The sequence below is a fragment of the Jaminaea rosea genome (genome assembly GCF_003144245.1).
Source record: "Jaminaea rosea strain MCA 5214 unplaced genomic scaffold BDZ90scaffold_12, whole genome shotgun sequence".
Taxonomy (NCBI): Eukaryota; Fungi; Basidiomycota; class Exobasidiomycetes; order Microstromatales; genus Jaminaea; species Jaminaea rosea.
The window spans coordinates 242003-258938 of record NW_020289986.1 but is presented as its reverse complement, the minus strand read 5'-3'; the positions used below and the strand labels follow the sequence as shown (position 1 = coordinate 258938).

At 59.3% G+C, this 16936-nt stretch overlaps 7 protein-coding genes across 7 annotated transcripts; 2 read left to right on the top strand and 5 right to left on the bottom strand.

Annotated features, from left to right (window-relative positions):
- Positions 1-175: 175 nt before the first annotated feature.
- On the top strand, positions 176-2062 carry BDZ90DRAFT_56434 (DUF1479-domain-containing protein). Its single transcript, XM_025509680.1, has 2 exons — positions 176-1074; positions 1186-2062. The coding sequence occupies exons 1-2, from the start codon at positions 321-323 to the stop codon at positions 1980-1982; spliced, it is 1551 nt and encodes a 516-aa protein (XP_025360623.1). The 5' UTR covers positions 176-320; the 3' UTR covers positions 1983-2062.
- Positions 1969-3661, bottom strand: BDZ90DRAFT_233608 (putative sexual development protein). The gene is made up of 2 exons (XM_025506691.1): positions 2854-3661; positions 1969-2770 (listed from the first exon to the last, which is right to left on the bottom strand). Exons 1-2 carry the CDS (start codon positions 3278-3280, stop codon positions 2142-2144), a joined length of 1056 nt encoding a protein of 351 aa, XP_025360622.1. The 5' UTR covers positions 3281-3661; the 3' UTR covers positions 1969-2141.
- A 157-nt stretch (positions 3662-3818) lies between these two features.
- BDZ90DRAFT_56427 (hypothetical protein) lies at positions 3819-4418 on the bottom strand. The gene has a single exon (XM_025509679.1). The coding sequence runs from the start codon at positions 4327-4329 to the stop codon at positions 3868-3870; it is 462 nt and encodes a 153-aa protein (XP_025360621.1). The 5' UTR covers positions 4330-4418; the 3' UTR covers positions 3819-3867.
- On the bottom strand, positions 4283-10717 carry BDZ90DRAFT_254662 (hypothetical protein). The gene is made up of 2 exons (XM_025507831.1): positions 10635-10717; positions 4283-10549 (listed from the first exon to the last, which is right to left on the bottom strand). Exons 1-2 carry the CDS (start codon positions 10694-10696, stop codon positions 4507-4509), a joined length of 6105 nt encoding a protein of 2034 aa, XP_025360620.1. The 5' UTR covers positions 10697-10717; the 3' UTR covers positions 4283-4506.
- Positions 10718-10874: 157 nt separating this feature from the next.
- On the top strand, positions 10875-13977 carry BDZ90DRAFT_233604 (hypothetical protein). The gene is made up of 4 exons (XM_025506690.1): positions 10875-11231; positions 11322-11419; positions 11501-12299; positions 12375-13977. The coding sequence occupies exons 1-4, from the start codon at positions 11069-11071 to the stop codon at positions 13847-13849; spliced, it is 2535 nt and encodes an 844-aa protein (XP_025360619.1). The 5' UTR covers positions 10875-11068; the 3' UTR covers positions 13850-13977.
- BDZ90DRAFT_222446 (putative NIP7-required for efficient 60S ribosome subunit biogenesis) lies at positions 13935-14691 on the bottom strand (the record flags this gene model as incomplete). The annotated part of the gene is made up of 3 exons (XM_025504528.1): positions 13935-13977; positions 14059-14325; positions 14396-14691. 3 exons carry the CDS (start codon positions 14689-14691, stop codon positions 13935-13937), a joined length of 606 nt encoding a protein of 201 aa, XP_025360618.1.
- Positions 14692-15303: 612 nt separating this feature from the next.
- On the bottom strand, positions 15304-16667 carry BDZ90DRAFT_280982 (hypothetical protein; the record flags this gene model as incomplete). Its single annotated transcript, XM_025509329.1, has 4 exons — positions 15304-15530; positions 15614-15670; positions 15744-16214; positions 16340-16667. 4 exons carry the CDS (start codon positions 16665-16667, stop codon positions 15325-15327), a joined length of 1062 nt encoding a protein of 353 aa, XP_025360617.1. The 3' UTR covers positions 15304-15324.
- Positions 16668-16936: the final 269 nt, after the last annotated feature.

The window sequence follows — 16936 nt, the reverse complement described above, 5'->3', positions numbered from 1 at the left end:
GTGTGGGCAAGAGTGTAACATTTAGTTGAGTATGCAATGTGTGGGGCGAGACCATCCAATGTGACGTTATGGACATGTAATCAAGCATAGACATTGTTGACGTCCACCTCGAATGAAGGTAGCGCGGACGGCGACCAAGAGGCCGACGTGCTGCACCCCGCGCTCCCCGCTCGGCGTCCAAACGCCGGACGATGTGGGGGTGGGGTACGGGTGCAAAGTGAAGTGAAATGAAATCGTGTTTCAGACATGACATGTGACCCCTTTGCCCTCTCTTTCTTGCCCTCACAACCACCATCATCATCCAGCCCAAAGCTTACGCCATGCTCGCTCGAGCGATCAGGCCCACATCTCTGGCTTCACGCGGCCTCACACGCTCTAGCGCCACATCCAGCCTTCGCAGCATCAACACAGCCGCGCAATCGGCGCCTACGCCCGCGTCGAGTGGCTCAATAGCAGACGTCTTCGCAACCCTCTCTGGCGGCTCACTCGAAGATGCTCTCCCCCCACGCTTCTCCCAGCTCAAACGCCAGATAGTGAATAGCGAGCCGGGCTTTCAAGCTCACCTTGAGCAGTCATGGCGTACATTACTACCGCGTCTCTCCTCGGAGCTAGACGACATCTCACGTCTGCAGCAGCAAGTCTTCCCTAGCATCGAAGCAGGGCAGGAGCTCGACCCTTCTGCAGTGGCCGAGGTCAAGAAAAGGGGGGTCGTAGTAGTCCGGAACGTCGTCCCTTCCTCTCAAGCTCTCGAGTGGAAAGACTCGATCCGTCGCTACGCCTCCTCCAACCATGCCACGGGATTCCCAGCCGATGATCCTCAGGTGTACGAGCTCTACTGGTCACGCGCTCAAGTGGCCGCTCGCTCCCATTCGGAGGTGTTGAGGGCCTCGAGAGAGATGCTCAAGATGTGGCATCGTCCTGCAGGAGAGGAGGAGGGGGAGGAGCTGGGAGTGGAACAGTTGGCTGATATGGAGACGCCGTTGTGTTATGCTGACAGGCTGAGGATACGACATCCGGGTGATGCCAAGTTTGCCCTAGGCCCACACATCGATGGTGGAGGAGTGGAGAGGTGGGGTAAGTCCTGCGCGTTCCTAGCTTCGGCCAGGCCGTACAACCATACTGACTCGTTGCTCCTCCCCCCACTCCCCCCCCCCCCCCCATCCTTCCCTCGCCACTCACACGCAGAGGACCCAACCTTCCTCTCCATCTGGCGGGACATTCTCTCCCCTCGCGGCCAAGGGTGGACTCGATTCGACAACTGGTCTTTGGGCCCCCGAGGTGAACGCATGACGGCTCGAACGGCAATGTATAATGGACCTGGGCAATGCTCCGTCTTCAGACCATGGCAAGGCTGGCTTTCCCTCTCGCACACCGGCCCCAATGAAGGTACTCTGCGCGTGCTTCCCAACCTGAAGGAGGCCACGGCGTACATTGTGATGCGTCCCTTCTTCGAGGCAGTACGACCGCGCGAGGCGTGTGGGTCTACTGAGGAGTACCTCGACGCTGGCAATTGGCGCTTCGATGGGCAGTCGGCCCGATTCCCAGGCTGCTCCCTTGGACATAATATCGAGCTCTCCTCAGCCACGCACCCTCATCTACGCCTGGATTCCTCCATGATTTCGCTCTGCGACGTGCAGCCAGGTGACATGGTGCTATGGTCGTGTGACGCGGTTCACGCCGTTGAGAGCAGGCATGCAGGACGGGGAGATTCGTCAGTAATGTACATCCCAGCTATCCCGCTCACCGCCAACAACTGGCGATACGTCCGCGCTCAGGCTGACTGCTTCAAGCAGGGAAAACCACCGAGCGACTTCCCTCAGGGGCAGGGGGAGAGCAACTTCACACAAGCAGGGGGGAGGGCCAAGCCCCAGGACGTCAGCAATGACATAGCCCGCACAGCGATGGGACTGGAAACGCCTCCAAATGTCGAAACGGCAGACGAGGGGACGAAGAAGCTTCGAGCATGGTGTGCTGGAGAATAAATGTGAAAATGTAATTCCGTGAGCAAAGCAGGCAGTGATGCTAGGCAAAAGCTGAGTGACTAATGGATATCAGAGCTGGGTGAAAGAAGACGAAGAGAAAGAGCAAAGACAGTGTTCGTGGTTCGTGGACTCGCGCATGCCAACTGCACCGACGCCCGCTTAGTTGACCTCAATGAGACCGGGGCCGGCGACGGTCTTGTCAGCGACGGCGGCGGCGCTGTCGAAGGGACCGGCCGAGGTGGTGAGGGCGGCGAGGGTGAGACCGTTGGAGAAGCCGGCGTCGAAGGGGAACTCAGCCTGGAAGGTAGCCGAGTCGCCCTTCTTGCTGACCGACTTGATGGGGACGACGACGGGCTTGTTGACACCGCTGATGTAGACGATGTGGTTGGCCTGGGCCGAGGCGTCAGAGTAAGTGGTAGTGTAGTCAAGAGTCATGTTCTTGGCCTGAGGAGTAGTGGTGGGGGTGAGGAGCTTGAAGCTGGGCAGGCCAATCTCCGAGACGTTGGACGAGGCCGAGCACGAGTTGGGAACGAGGAAGTTCTGCGCAACAGCGTTGAAGGCAAAGGCGCCCGAGGAGTAGGTGAGGAAGGGAGCGGCAGAGGGAGTCTTGCGCTGGATGAGGCGGAAGGCACCGTCCTGCTCGCCCTCCTGGGCGATAATGGAGCCTACGAGGGGGACGAGGCCCGAAGCGGCCTGGCCACCGTCGAGAGCAAAGGTCTGCTGAGCCTCAGAGAGGGTGCCGAGGACGACGTCGGTGAAGGTGGCAGCAAGAGCGATGGCCGACTTGACTGCAAGCGCGAAGCGTTGGGAGGGGTGGCGTCAGTTCAACTCTGAGAAGACTTTGCTGCGTCACGGGGTCGCATAAACTCACAGTCGGTGGCGGGGAACTTGTAGTTGCAGGCGCCAATCGTAGAGGCACCAGCGCTCTTCAAGATGGCGTTGGCACCAGCTGCGTGGAGCTCCTCCTGCGCACGGATGGCAGCGAGCGACTTGACGACGTAGTCCTTGTCGAGACCACCGAAGTCGGTGTAGCCCTCCTTGCCGGCGACAACGTTGTCATAGAGGGTCGAGAAGTAGGAGACCTCGAAGATCTCGTTGACGGCAATGAGCTGCAGAGTGGCGATGGCGTCCTTCTTGAGGTCGGTGGGAAGGGCCGTGTTGGGGAGGGTGCCACCAGCCGTCTTCTGCGTGTGGGCGAGGTTTCCAGGCTTGATGTTGGGGAAGCCGTTGGGCAGCGAGAAGGGGGCGGCAGCGGCGAGGCCGGCGGCGGCGATGGAGAAGAGGGCGGCGAAGTGCATGCTGGGCGTTGAAGAGCTTGACGAGAGGGAGAGAGTGGGCTAGGTGAGAAAGGTAAGAGTGTTAAGAGAGGGGGGAAGAGAAGGAAGTGGCGACCAAGCATCTGGTCTTATAACCAACTTCGAGGGCAGCGCAGCGCACGGTGCCCGCCCGGGTACGAGGGAAGGGTCTTGGAGAATTCCCTTCACGACCCCATGACGGCGAGGGAGCACGAGGCGGCGCGTCCCCTCCTACGAGACGAGAAACGGCAGGCGGAATGGCAGGCGGAATGACAGGCAGGTACGCACGCACGCACGCACGCACGCACGCAACGCAATGAGGGCGTGACGAGTGAAACGAGAACCAGGCGAAACGAGGCTCAAGACGGCGACTGCGCAACGATGATGGAGGTGAAGTGAGGTTGGGCCGACCCTTGGACGTTGGCACTCCAGCTGAGCCGGCTACCAGGTCCGGCCGATTATTATTGCACTCCGCACTTTGCTCCAATTCCGCGATTCTGTGGAAGCTTACTTACCCCACCTGTGCCCACACGCCTGCGTCGCGACAATGCATCAACATGCCAGCCCAAACTCGCCTAGCTGGGGGGCGGCTAACGTTGGCCGGCGGAGCCACGCAGCGGCGACTGCTTCTCGCAGGGCAAGCACGAGGTTCGATTCGATTGAACCCTGTTCACTGGCGCAGAGCTAGATGCCGTCACGTCTCGGCCCTGCTTGACGCTTCCTTCGCGGGGTCTGATCGCATACGACGATGTGCATCGACAAGTGAGCGGGTCCTCAAGGCCGGTGAGGACAAGTCGAATGTCGACGTCGTCTTTCGTCGTCGACGCCGCCAACGCCGCCAACGCCGCCAGCATGCTCCGTAGCGGTGAATGAATGGTCACGTCACGCCATCTTTCGGTGAAGGCGGCTAGCATGTCAGTTGGCAGCCACGCGCGATGGTGACGACCAGCTCGCGCGCCAATCACTCTTGAGCGAGGAGCACTGAATGCACGGAACAGTGGAAGAAATTGGCTGGGGCTCGATCGATTGAGTGCACGGCCGCCCTGGCACATGGACCCCGATTCAGTCAACGTCCGACCACGCGTCGAGACATTTGATCTTGTTGACTGGTTCAGATGATGATGGGTCTCCGCTCCGTCGGGAACGTTCGCGGTACGTCAAACGCCAGTGCTCAACCTCACAACGCACGGCCGCCACTGCAATGCACCGTACCTCGCCCTGCCCCACTCTTACTCATCTTTCCCACGTTCCTCTCCACCCTCTCTCCTTCCTCCAAGCAGGGATAGCAACCCTCGTAACAGCACCTGCGAATCCTCTCCATCCACACCCTTCCCAATGACATCAATTGCTCCTTCCACCGCCGCCTCTACGTCTCTCTGAATACCAGCTTCGACATCCGTATCCTGATGGCCGGATGAGGCGAGGAGGAGCTGCGTGACGCACAGGCAGAGACATTCCTCGAGAGTGGCCGCGAGCATCGAGGGATCCAGCGAGCTAGAAGATCCATCGTTGCCGTTGCGTAGCGCCTCGACACAGAACGCGCCTGCGTCCAGTAGAGTACCAATACTTGCCGGATCGCTGGGAGAGGTGCGCATTGTCGGCCTAACAATCAGGACAGGTTGCTGCTGTTGCCTCGAAGTAGCGCCCCCCGCAGCCGACTGGCTGAGCACCACAGATCCGCGAGTGTAGTGCCACAAGGCAGAGATGGTGGACATGGCGATGCGCACCAGCTGGGAGAGAGCGTGACGCTCCCATGCCTCCTCACCTCCCGTAGCCGGCACCCTGCCGTCCTCACCTCCGCCGCTGCCACGCAGGAGAGCAGCCAGCTGTCTTGGCCTCTGAGCCAGGTAGACCACCTGCTGCAACATCGGCCCTTGCGTGACACGGGACGCAAACGTGCTCAAGATTTCTGCGAGACCTGCAGAGCCTACGTCGTCCTGAGTACGACGTGACTGATCCTCGCCATTGGCATCTGCAGCCGCCATGACGAGGAAGAGGCGGGAGACCACTTCTGCTTCTTCGAGTTGCGCGTGCGTGACGATTTGAGCCTGCTGATGCTGCCCTTGGGTCTGCCCCTCGAGGCTGAAGGGCTTGAAAGTGCTACGTCGTAGACTGCTCGCTGAGGAGGTGGAGAACTTGCCGACCGGCGCGAATTCCAGACTGCGGGCTAGCTGAGCACCGTACAGCCGCACGAAGCCCACCACCTCCGTGACCACAAATCGTCTTGAAGCCGAAGGGGCCCAAGACCTGCCCGTAGCCATGCCCTCGTCGTCCACTGCTGTTCCGTCTAAATTGTCCACCGCGGCAATGACCAGACGCAGCATGTTCAGCCAGCTAGCATGCGCGGCATTGCCCGCCGTGGGTGCGAGTCCTCCCGACTCCAGAATCGGAGTGAGGGCGTTGCTCGTGAGCGCAGACATGAGACCGGAGAGGACCAGCTGCTCGGTCGCTTGAGGGCGGGCTGCTAGAGATAGAAAGAGGGAGAGGAGCGAGGGCAGGAAGGCCGGAACGCCAGGCTGGGCATGGCTTGGTCCACTTGCGACTGGCGCTCGTCGAAAGAGCGACACCAGAGCCGGAAGTAGCCTTACCTCCTGGAATTGGGCGAGCCAAAAGTGGGGTTCGAGCGTCACGTCCTGCCTGACTAGGAGCTCGACTAGGCTGCTGATCAGGGCAAGCTCTTCCTCAATTGATGTCAGGTCCTGCTTGTCCGTCGCGCCGCTGCTGCTGAGTCGCACGGCTGCTGCATCCACGACGTGCCTGAGCGCGACAATAGCATGGCTTGTGAAGACGTCAATCGCGTGATGAATGGTCTTGTGCGTCGCGGCGTCTCCTGAGCTTGGCGTCACGACCTGTCGACAGCGTCTGGCAGCGAGGAGCGTTATGCTGAAGACGGCCCGATGGAAGGGCGGACTCAGCTGTCCCTGCACGCTCGCATGAACGCTGAAGACGTCGTGCGTGATGAGACGCTTTACCTCTTCCACCACCTGGCGTACCGTCTCCACACTCGGCTTGCTGCTGTCTTGCCCGCCCCAAGCAGCCTGCAGCAGCACCTCGAGCAGGGCAGCCCTCTCAGCGTGCAGCCCTACCATTACGGCCCCCTCGCGGCGCTCCTCGCCTACGATTTTTACTGCGACAGGCCAAGCGCGCAGGCAGGCATCGCGCACTTGCTGATGCTTGCTCTCCTGCCCTTGTCCGCGGTACTCTGCTCGTGTACGTCGCGCGAAATTGTCGAGGAAGGTGCGCCAGCCGCGCAGCAGCGAGGTGCGGGAATCAATGAGCGACCAGTCGAGGTTGACACTCGCCACCATGGTCAGCACACGGGAGATGACCGCTTCGTCGATCACCGTAGCGGAATCATCTGCATCGTCTGCATCCGTGCTGCCACCACAAAGCCCAAGGAGCCTGGTCTTGAGAGCCGCCAAATTGTAGATATAGTCTCGCCCGTACTCTCTCTCCCCATCCCACTCGTCCCGCCTCTTGGCATGGCGAAGCGCCTCCAACCTGATCTCGGGAAAGGTAGCCGCCATTCTTGCCATCACGTCGCCGTGCAGTTCCGGGTTGCAGGGAACGGCGAGCGCTGATTGTAGGAGTTCCGTGAATGAGGGACTAGAAGTTACGAGATGAAAGGCGCTTTCAATGCTAGCCGTTTTGGAGCCTTGCCGCTGAAGACGAGGAGAAGCTTCCAAGTCGGTCGAGAGGAGAAGGAGGGCACGAGTCTTGCTGATAAGACGGTGCGAGCGGGCGCTAATTTTCTCGTGATCTTGCTCCGCGTCCGAGTCTATCGCGCTCTCATGCTCGTCTTCGTCCATCGAGGCGCCGATCAACGCGGTGACAGACGACCAGAATCTCCCATCGCTTCTCACCTCATCCAAAGCCAGCACACGGGCCGACCATGCGCAGCAGAGGAAGTGCAGAACAGCGCTGAGCAGCTGAGGGTCGTGATCCCAGAGCGTTTGCCAGATGGTAAGCGAGTCGACCGCAACGCGTAGGATGGTGCGCTGCGATGCCTGTCCTTCTTGCCCTCCTTCATCGCCCGCAAGCAGCAGTCGTGCAACTGTCGATCTCGTCTCGACAAGCAAGGCGGCGAGCGTCCAGCAAGCGACGCGTAGTGAGACGTCCTGCTGCGTATTGTCGAGTATGTCGAGGAGAGCGGGTACTGCCAGCTGCAGCTCATCGCTGAGCGCCAATGTCTTGCCACTTGAGATGGCCAGGGCCGTGAGGAAGCGAGCCGCTTCGCGTGAGAGGGAGACGGAGATGTTCGTGCGGAGGTAGCCTACTATTGCTACGGCTGCGGAGCTTCGAGTCTTCCCGCCGGTGGAAGCCGCTAAGTTGCTGCTTGACGTGGCGCCGCCAAGGAACAGCCGTTCGACAGGGCCCAATCTACCCTTGGGCAGCTGACCCTTTGCAGCTAGCTCCTGCCTGCGGTACACCACGCTCGTCGCAAGCTGCAACGAAGCTTCGACGTATCCATGCGCCGTCTCCGCCTCAGCATGCTTGCCCGCGCGATGCAAGCGCAGCAGCATCTGCTGACCAGCCCCAATCGTGCTCACAAGGGAGTTGAGGTGCACGAGTGAGGCGTGCGAGACAAGCAAGCTCTCCACAGCCTTGCCGAGCTCACCCAGGGGAGACTGAGCATCGACCGCACGATCATTGAACACGCCTTGAAGGAGCTGCGTGCACAAGGCTCCGATACGGATCTTATCCCCCGCCTCGTTGAATCTCCAGCTCCCATGCTCCGGCCAAACATTCTCCACCATCCAACCCATTGCTCGCAGCAGCACGTCGACTTTGATGCGGAGCAGGTCCGGAGAGACGGCACACTGTGATCGCTGCAGCTCTGCGAGAAGGCTACATTGGAAGCTGAGGAGCGATTGGGTGCCGAGGAAGTTTCCGGTTGCCATTTCTGACGAGAGGAGTGCGGACGAGGAGGAGGAGCTGCTGCTCGCGGATTGCCCGAGCAAACCGGAATGCGATGCCCAGATGGCAGGACCGCTGCTTCCCACCACGAGGTTGGAGGATCGCATGACCATCCAGATTTCGGAGGGGCGATGCTGCAATAGCAAGCCGAGAAGGCGGAAAGCTGCGGTGACCAGCTTGATTGGAATCTCGTAAGCACCCAGTCCTTGCTCTAGCACGCGACGCAAGATGCTGACCAGTGTAGGAGCGTTAGGCTCCTCCTCGAGGTGGCTGAGCAGCGCGCCGGCCTTAGATGGGGCTCCGACAAGGACGGATGAGAAGAGGTCCAGTAGCTCTGTCGCCACCACGGCTGGATCGCCTGCACTAGGTGCGAAGCTATCAAAGCCTGGTCCTTTGCCATTCCCGTTCGCAAAGACATTGTCTTGCTCGTCCTTTGGCACCAGGGCCGTAGGATCGGGAAGGAGGTGCACAAAGTCTGCCAGAACGTCACGCGCAACGCGCCAGCCACTGATGCTCTGCTCCTCGTCCAGGTTCCACACCACAACGATGGGCGTCTGGTCCACCTCCGACACCATTCGCCCCACCGTACCAGGTGGAATGACGAGGCGTGACCCGAACACAGGGATGGGACGTGTAGCTTTGTAGTCTAGGACGGAGTAATCTGGGCTCTCAAATACCTCCCAGGGTGGCCGAAGCGCAGCGCTTGTAGGTGGGAGGACTTGAGCAATCGTTGTGATAGACTCGAAACTACGCAGCACGGCCAGTGCAGCATCCTCCGTGTCCGACGCCTCGCTGCGACCACATACGCCATTGAGGGCTTTGAGAAGCCGGATGAGAGGGCGAAAGGAGACAGGCCAGCGACGCTGCGCCGTCTCAAGGGTAGCACGGCGTGTTTCGAATTGGCTGTCGTAGCTCCAGAATTGCTGGCAAAGCGCCCCGACGCCAATAGCCGCTTCTTCAGAGGTGTCTCCTGTCCTGCTTGCGTCGAAGGTGACCTCCCACAACCCGACAAGATCATCAAAGCTTGCGACGTACTCAGGACGGACCACCTCTGTGATGCCGAGTAGCAGTCCTTTGAATACCGATCGGAAAGCGAGGGAAGAAGCTACTGTGACCTCAAAGTGCGCCGAAGAGGAGTCTGGTGCCAGGAAGGGGGAGAGAGCCATGGACTTCATTGCTGGGAAGAGGCCCATCGCCGGTGTGAAGGCTGCAGAGGCTAATCGAGTCCAAATGGGGGGGCCGCCGTCTTCTGGTGTGATGACTTGCGCAAGGTCGCTCAGGTGAGGCGGAACGTCATCTTCTAGAGCGTCGTCGAGCTTATGGAGGACGAGAGCCCAGGCGAGGAGGATGGGCGCTTTTGCTGGGTCTGCGGAGGAGGTTGACTCGAGAATCTCTAGCGCTTGATTGAGGTGTTCGGCACTCTGCCAGATGGAGCGCTGCTCTGCTGCGCTGGTATCGTCTGGTGAAGGGAGTTGATAGCCGCCCATTGCCGCTTCGAGTTCCAGCGACTCCACAGCGATGAACGCAAGCATCTGCTGTACGCATCCGAGTAGCTCCACGGATTGCGAGTCAAAGAATGCTTCGTTGGCCTGCTGTTGTCCCATGCTCGTCTCTTGTAGTAGAGTGAGCACCGCAACCACTACATCTGCGGACGGGCTGAGTCGCGAGTAGTAGAGGAGGAAGACCACTTCCAGTAATGCGAGCTGCTGACGAAGGCCATGTTTCGCCCAGTAAGGCGAGTAGCGAGGCGAGTCGCGTATCAAGGATGGAAGAGGCGTAGAGGTGTGAACCTTGATCCGCGAGAGGCATTCCCGGCCAAAGGTGGGCGTCGCAATCGAGGGTAGCAAATCCTGCGCGACACGATAGTAATCGTGTTCGGCATCGTCTGCAATGCGCAGCAGAGCAGCGACGCAGCGAGTGATGTGTAGCTCCTCTTCGAACAAGAAGACGGTGAAGGCATCCAGAAGCTCGGCGACGGCTTCGTCCGCGAGGGAGGAGCGGCCTTTGCGCTTGGAAGAGGAGGAAGGTGCTCGCGAGGCTACAAGAACGTCTAGGCTGCGATCCTCGCTGTCAAGGAAAGAGCGCAGGAAGGTGAGAGCGACCACCTCGTCGAGGTCGTGACGGCTGCTGATATGCTCGACGAGATCGCGGATATCATCATCGATGCTGAGTTGCTGGCCTGAGACGGTGATGGACTGGCCCGCCAGCTTGGATTTTGATGCTGCAGATGCCTTTGGAAATGCCTCACCGCACCTTGACAGTTGATCGGATCGAGAGCGCAGGATTGCGTGAATCTCGGCACTAGATTGCGCTTGTCTCGTAGCATCGAGGTGCTCGAAGAGGTGACGATATGAGCTGCGCGTGAGACGAGGAGAGGAGCAGTAGGTGGGTCAGCAAGAGCGAAGCTGGTAGCCAGGACCGATTCGGATTCGCGACTCACTAGGTAGCCAGGTCAGGAACCTCTGGCCGTGATGAAGGGCCAGCCTCGGTGGACTCAGGCATCGCGGCGTGACTGTATGCGATGAATGGATCGGCACGATGTTCTCGAGTTGTGGGTGTTGCTTTTCTGGCGCGGACAGAGACAGACAGTCGCCAAGACGGAACGGACTCAGCCAAGTCGACCTCGACGACGAGGGCGGACAGAGCAGCGTGCGTCTCGAGTCGAGTCTTTGAGGTGAATCCGAATGTCGTGAGCCGCTTCATCCTTCCTAGCCATCGTATATGCTCGCGAGGACCATCAAAAGAGCGATCCACACTCCCAGACGACGATATCCCACCACCCTTTGCATCTATCCTACATCTCACAGGCTCGTCGCCTCGTTTCACTCGACTGCGTTTCCCTCCCTCGCAGCGTGCTCCTCGTCTTCCCTCAGGATGGCCGTCGCCAACCCGCCCGTCGACGGCCAGCCGGCTAGAGCTCAGCAGCCGCCATGGCACATTCCTGAAAAGATCGAAAAGGAGCCGCAGCTGATGGTCTACAACTCGTTGACGCGGACCAAGGTACCCTTTGTGCCTATGAAAGGGCGACATGTCACCTGTGAGAGCGAGATACGAGATGCGATTGCAAAGATCTGAGTCCTTCTGACCGACAGGCCTGACCCCTCTGTGCCTTCTTCCACTTGCTCAGGGTACAACTGTGGGCCCACTGTATACGACGCCTCACATATGGGACATGCCCGCAACTACGTCTCGCAAGACATCATGAGGAGGATCCTCGAGCATCTCGTGCGTTAGCAACTTGCCCCGATCCACACCTGTCAAAGACTCATCCTGACCTCATTTCCCTCTCCGTTCCATCACTCGCAGGGCTACAGCATCCACTTCGTCATGAACATCACGGACATTGACGACAAGATCATCGTCCGAGCACGACAGAATCACCTGGTCAAGGAGTTCCGCTCACAACATCCTCACCTCACCCCAGCCCTCCTGTCCGAAGTCAAGACCTCCTGGTCAGCGTACTTCGACAAGACGCTCCGTCGCTTCGCCCCTCCTCCACCACCGGAAGAGGTCAAGCAGCTGCCAGGTGGCAAGGTACCAGAAGAGGCAGCGTGGGAGGAAGTGAGCAGGCGGTACATCTCAGACGAGAAGTGGCGCCAGGAGACGTCGATGCAAGAGCCAAAGCTGGGAATGTGGTATTCTGCCCTCGACAAGTCACGGCAGGCGATCATTGCTGCAACCATGTCAACCACAGCGTCATCCCTCGACTCGTCAGCACCAAAGGAGTCCACCGCTGCGCTCGTCGACGCGTCACTCGATCTCCTCTCCTCGTCGCTCGACGCTGCGCACGGCCATGCGGTCACCGACCCCTCAATCTTCCGCAGCCTCGCCGCATACTGGGAAGAGGCCTACTTCAAGGACATGCGAAAGCTCGGCGTGCTCAAGCCTGACCAGCTCACGCGCGTGAGCGAATATGTGCCAGAGATTGTCGAGTTTACAGAGAAGATCATGGCGAATGGCTTTGCGTACAAGGATGAGAGGGGCAATGTGTGGTTCGATACGAGGGCTTTCGATGGAGCGCCTACGGGGGAGAAGGAGAAGCACTCGTATGCGAAGCTGGCGCCTTGGAGTAAGGGCAATCGGGAGCTGCTCGAGGAAGGAGAAGGCGAGTAGACGCGGCGCCAGCGCAACCACTATGCTGTCATTACTGACATCCCCCTTCTCAATCCCCACGCGCTAGGCTCACTCTCCACCTCCTCGGCCACCACCTCGGGCAAACGCAGCCCTAGCGACTTCGCGCTCTGGAAGACGTCCAAGCCCGGCGAGCCCAGCTGGCCCTCACCCTGGGGCTCCGGCCGCCCAGGCTGGCACATCGAATGCAGTGTAATGGCCTCCTCCGTCCTCGGCACCCGCATCGACGTCCACTCTGGCGGGGTAGACCTCATGTTCCCTCATCACGACAACGAGCTGGCCCAATCTGAGGCATGCCATGGATGTGCGCCTTGGATCAACTACTTTTTGCATACGGGTCATCTCCACATTGAAGGCTTGAAGATGAGCAAGAGCTTGAAGAACTTCATCAGCATCGAGGAGGCCCTACAGCGCTTCACCGCACGGCAGCTACGCATGGCCTTCTTGATGCAGCAGTGGAGTAGCCGCATGGACTTCAGGGAGGCGAGCATGAACGAGGTTCGAAACGCCGAGGAGCGTTTCAACAACTTCTTTGCGACTTGCAAAGCACACGCTCGTCAGGCGGCAACGAGAGGACCGGCCTTTTCGGATGGGCACCACCATTACGCCGAGGGGGAAAAGGCGCTCGTTTCTCAGCTTGGCGAGGCGAAGCTTGCTTTTCATGCGGCACTCTGCGACTCGTTCGACACGCCGACCGCCGTCAGCGTACTGCTGGACGTGGTTTCGAGGGCAAACACCTACGAGAAGGAGGCGCGAAAGGCTGGGGTCAACGCCGAGGTGCTGGATATGGTTGGGCGATGGGTCGGGGACATGCTGAGGATGTTTGGGCTGGGGCACGGCCCTGTGTTCGAGGGACAGGTAGGGTGGGGAGAAGATGGAGCAGGAGTCGCGGATCAAGCTTCAGCAGCAGCAGACTCGAGTGCGGCTGGTGGAGTGGACCGAGAGTCTTTGCTCATGCCCTACCTCGAGGCCTTGTCCGACTTCCGTTCCTCAGTGCGTCGTCTGGCACGACAGGGCGCTCCTCACTCTGAGCTGCTCGCTCTGGCGGACAGGTTGCGAGACGAGGACCTCGTCGACCTAGGCGTCGCACTGGAAGATGCGGCCGAGGGCAGCAGCAGCGCAAATGGTACCGAGGGGGAGCAATCACAACAAAAGGCAATGGTCAAGCTCGTTCCCGCAGCGCAGCTGAGAGCCGCTCGCGAAGAGAAGCAGCGTATCGTCCGCGAGAAGGCTGCTCGCAAGGAGGAGGCAGCAAAGAAGGCTGCAGCTGCCCGTCTCGAGAAGCTGGAGCGTGGTCGTGTTTCTCCTGCCCTCATGTTCAGGCCGGTGAGCGAGGGCGGGCTCAAAGCGCACGATGGGCTCTGGAAAGAATGGGACGAGCAGACGGGTCTGCCGACGAAGGATGCTGCAACGGGGGCTGAAGTGGGGAAGAGTAGAAGGAAGGGCCTGGAGAAGGAGAGGGCTACGCAGGTTAAGTTGCATGAGGAGTACCTCAAGGCGAAGGAGAAGGGTGAGGTGGAGTAGGTGGTTTGGAGACGAGCGAGAGGTGGATGGTGATCTGCGTATGTCATTGCCTGCCAGGGTCACCTCAATAAAATCCTTCGTCCGATTAGAAGAGCGTGTCTTCATCTCTCAGATATTCTCCCACGTCTCTGCAAAGCGGTCAAGGATCAGTCGCACGTTAGCTCTCATCTATCTCTCGCCTCTTGTCTCGTCTCGCTCGCCGCACTCACGCCTGATGAAACACAATGATACTCGTCGGGTCCAGCTTCCTTGTGTCGACCGTACTCCTCGCCGTTACACCGAATCCAAGTGGGGTCCCACTCATGCTCAGCACCACGACGCCCGCATGCTCGGGCGTGTCGTCCGTAATACGACCCAGGTGGGCCTTGACGACGTGGCCGCCGTAGAGGAAGGGGAGCTCTCCGTTCGGCTTGATCCAGACTTTGTGCTTTGCGTAAGTGGATAGGTAGTCCAGAGCCGTGATGTGTAGCCGAAATCTGTCGAGTGAAGCAAGAATTCAGCAACGAGGAGTGGGAGCATGAAGACAGGCGAAATCCAGGTACTCACTTATTCCCGCTCTTACTGAACTTGCCCAAACAAGTGCCTAGACTACAAAGCTTCTCCCTACTGACCGCACCTGCAAGCTTCATTGCCATCTCATCCACGTAATACACCCTATCCCTGTGCAGACGGAAGACGAATTGGCCCTTGCCCTCGCTGGCATCATCGTCGTCGTTTTCGTGTGCGCGAGAGGAAGAGGAGGCCTCGCCTGTAGAGTCGACTAGGTGGACGACATTGTTGCCGATGTAGTGAGCGAGCTTTGAGAAGACGAGACGTGTCTCGTCGTCTGTCAGGGGACGCATGGCGGGAGATGAGGGGGAGAGGAGGAGGACGGAGGAAGCGAGATGCTACTAGTGGTTGGAGGAGCTGCAAAGGGGTGAAGGCAGCGATCAAGGAGGAAGCAGAGGCCAGAGACTGCCGCTGCTGGGTATGAAAAGAACAAAGACTAGGAGCCTGCTCTTCGCTGACTGTATGCAGCAGAAAGCGGTGGGGGCTGCGTCTGGTACAACGGCGATGACGAGGAGCAAAGTAGTGGACAGATGCGAGAAGGAAGTGGCTGTCCCGTCCCGCCTTGTCGCCAAAATTCAACCAAGACGGAACAAGAAGTGAGCCGAGCGACGGGCAAACCACGTGGCTTTCGGTCAGGCGCAGGCGAAGGGGTGAGAGTAGCGCGTCGTTCGAATTCAAAGGCGTCTAGCTGAAGAAAGGTCAGAAGGAGGTAGTGGGTGAGGACGAGGCCAGAGAACCTCAGTACCTCGTTCAGGTCAAGGCAATCGGAGAATCAGGGGAGAAGAGGTGGAATTGGGGCGAAGCCCTCCTAGCCGGCTTGTAATGTGAGGATGTCGCTACTGCTGATCCTAGCCTTGATGACGTGCGCTTCAAGGGCAATACCAGCTTCACGCTGGAAGCTCAGTACCTGTCGCACCCAGACCTAGCTACCACAAGCCTCCCTGCAGAGGCCCAACTTGCTCCATGCTCGGCCTGCCGGCATGATGCCCCTGCTCGCTCCGTTTAATGACCTCAACTTCCTTCCCGCCGTGGTCGTAGCGATGACCCTCGTACTCGAGGCGATGCAGCTGAAGGTCCTTGGGAACTTTGAAGCCCTCCGCTTCGAGGTATCGTCGGATCGTTTCGAGCCAGTCTGAGATGAAGCAAGCGAGAAAGTGTGAGCGAACGGAACAAGCAAGTCACGCCTACGTCGCTGGGAGTCTCCGCGACGCTCACTTTTGTAATTGAACTCGAACCCATCATCACCGCTGGTATGGCCGCCAGTGATGTTCTCTGATAGCAAATGAGGGGAGAGACACATCGAGTCAGCCCCAACCCGCTTCTTCATCTCGCCGCATACACTGACCGAAAGGAGGGGGAAGGGAGCTCTCCTTCTTGCTGGCAAAGCTGTCCCCTCTCTTGGCCGTATCCTTTCTGGGTGGCATCTTAGCCTCAAAACTGCTACTGGTCAGCTCGACTTTCATTGGACCGCCACCTTTGCCCCCTTCATTCAGCGTGTTGTCAAGGGCATCGCTGTCACCGGGCCCCTTCTGGTTGACGTAGTCCCCGTTGCTCATCGTGTAGCGTACAGCTTTGTACACCTCACCGTCATGATGCCACGCCGTGCCGTCTGCGAATTTGTTTGAGCCCGTACGTCCGTCGGTGAGGCATTCCTGAAGAGCGTCGCTGATGCGGTCCCAGCAGTTGGGCAGGTTGCCCTGGGAGTCAGAGCCAAAGTAGATCCCGATGGGGCCGGGGCAGTTGGTGACCCAGGTGGCATGGGGACGACCAGCGTTGAAACCGAAGGAGGAGGGAGAGCTGCAGACGCGCTTGCGAACTGGCGGTGCCGCGATGAGGTGGTGATAATGATGATAGCGCAAGCGAAGCGGTAGATGGCGAGGGAGTCAGCATTCAGCTCGTCTGAAGTCAAGATGCTTTTCTCTTGCACGGAGGATCACTCACGATCCCAAAGTCTGTCCCAGCTCAAAAAGCACTGTCCTGAGTTCCCAGCATTGGGATGGTGGCAGTAGACGCCCTCTCTGGCCCTGGGAGCGAGTTTTACATCTGTACCATTGATGTCCTGAGAACGCTTAGCGACATGCCCGCTGTCACCATCGCTGCGGTCGTCGACAACGGCGGAGTCAAAGTTGCCTGCGGTAGGCTCATACTGTTGGGTGGGAAGGGCGAGAGCGACGCTGGGGATGCAGACTGCCAGGCTGAGTAGGAGGGTGACGGAGAGGAGAAGGGAAAGCCAAGGAGTGAACAGGGAAGAGCGACAGGTGAGACGCATGGTAGGCCAACGTGGTTTGGACAGCGGGTAGCCTAGTAGTGTAGTGTGGTGGCGGGAAGGGGCAGTGCTCGACGTGGTGCGAGCGAGCGAGCGACAGAGGAAGATGCGGTGGCGGCTCGATAGCGATGAGTCGTCGAATCCCGCGTCGGCTGGTGAGGGGTGATGTCAGAGGGGGTGATGTCAGAGGTCAAGTTGGGGACCAGGCGGGATGGTAGTGGTGGTGTCGATGAAGATTGGGTGATCTTCAGTATAGTCTGACAAAGTGGGAG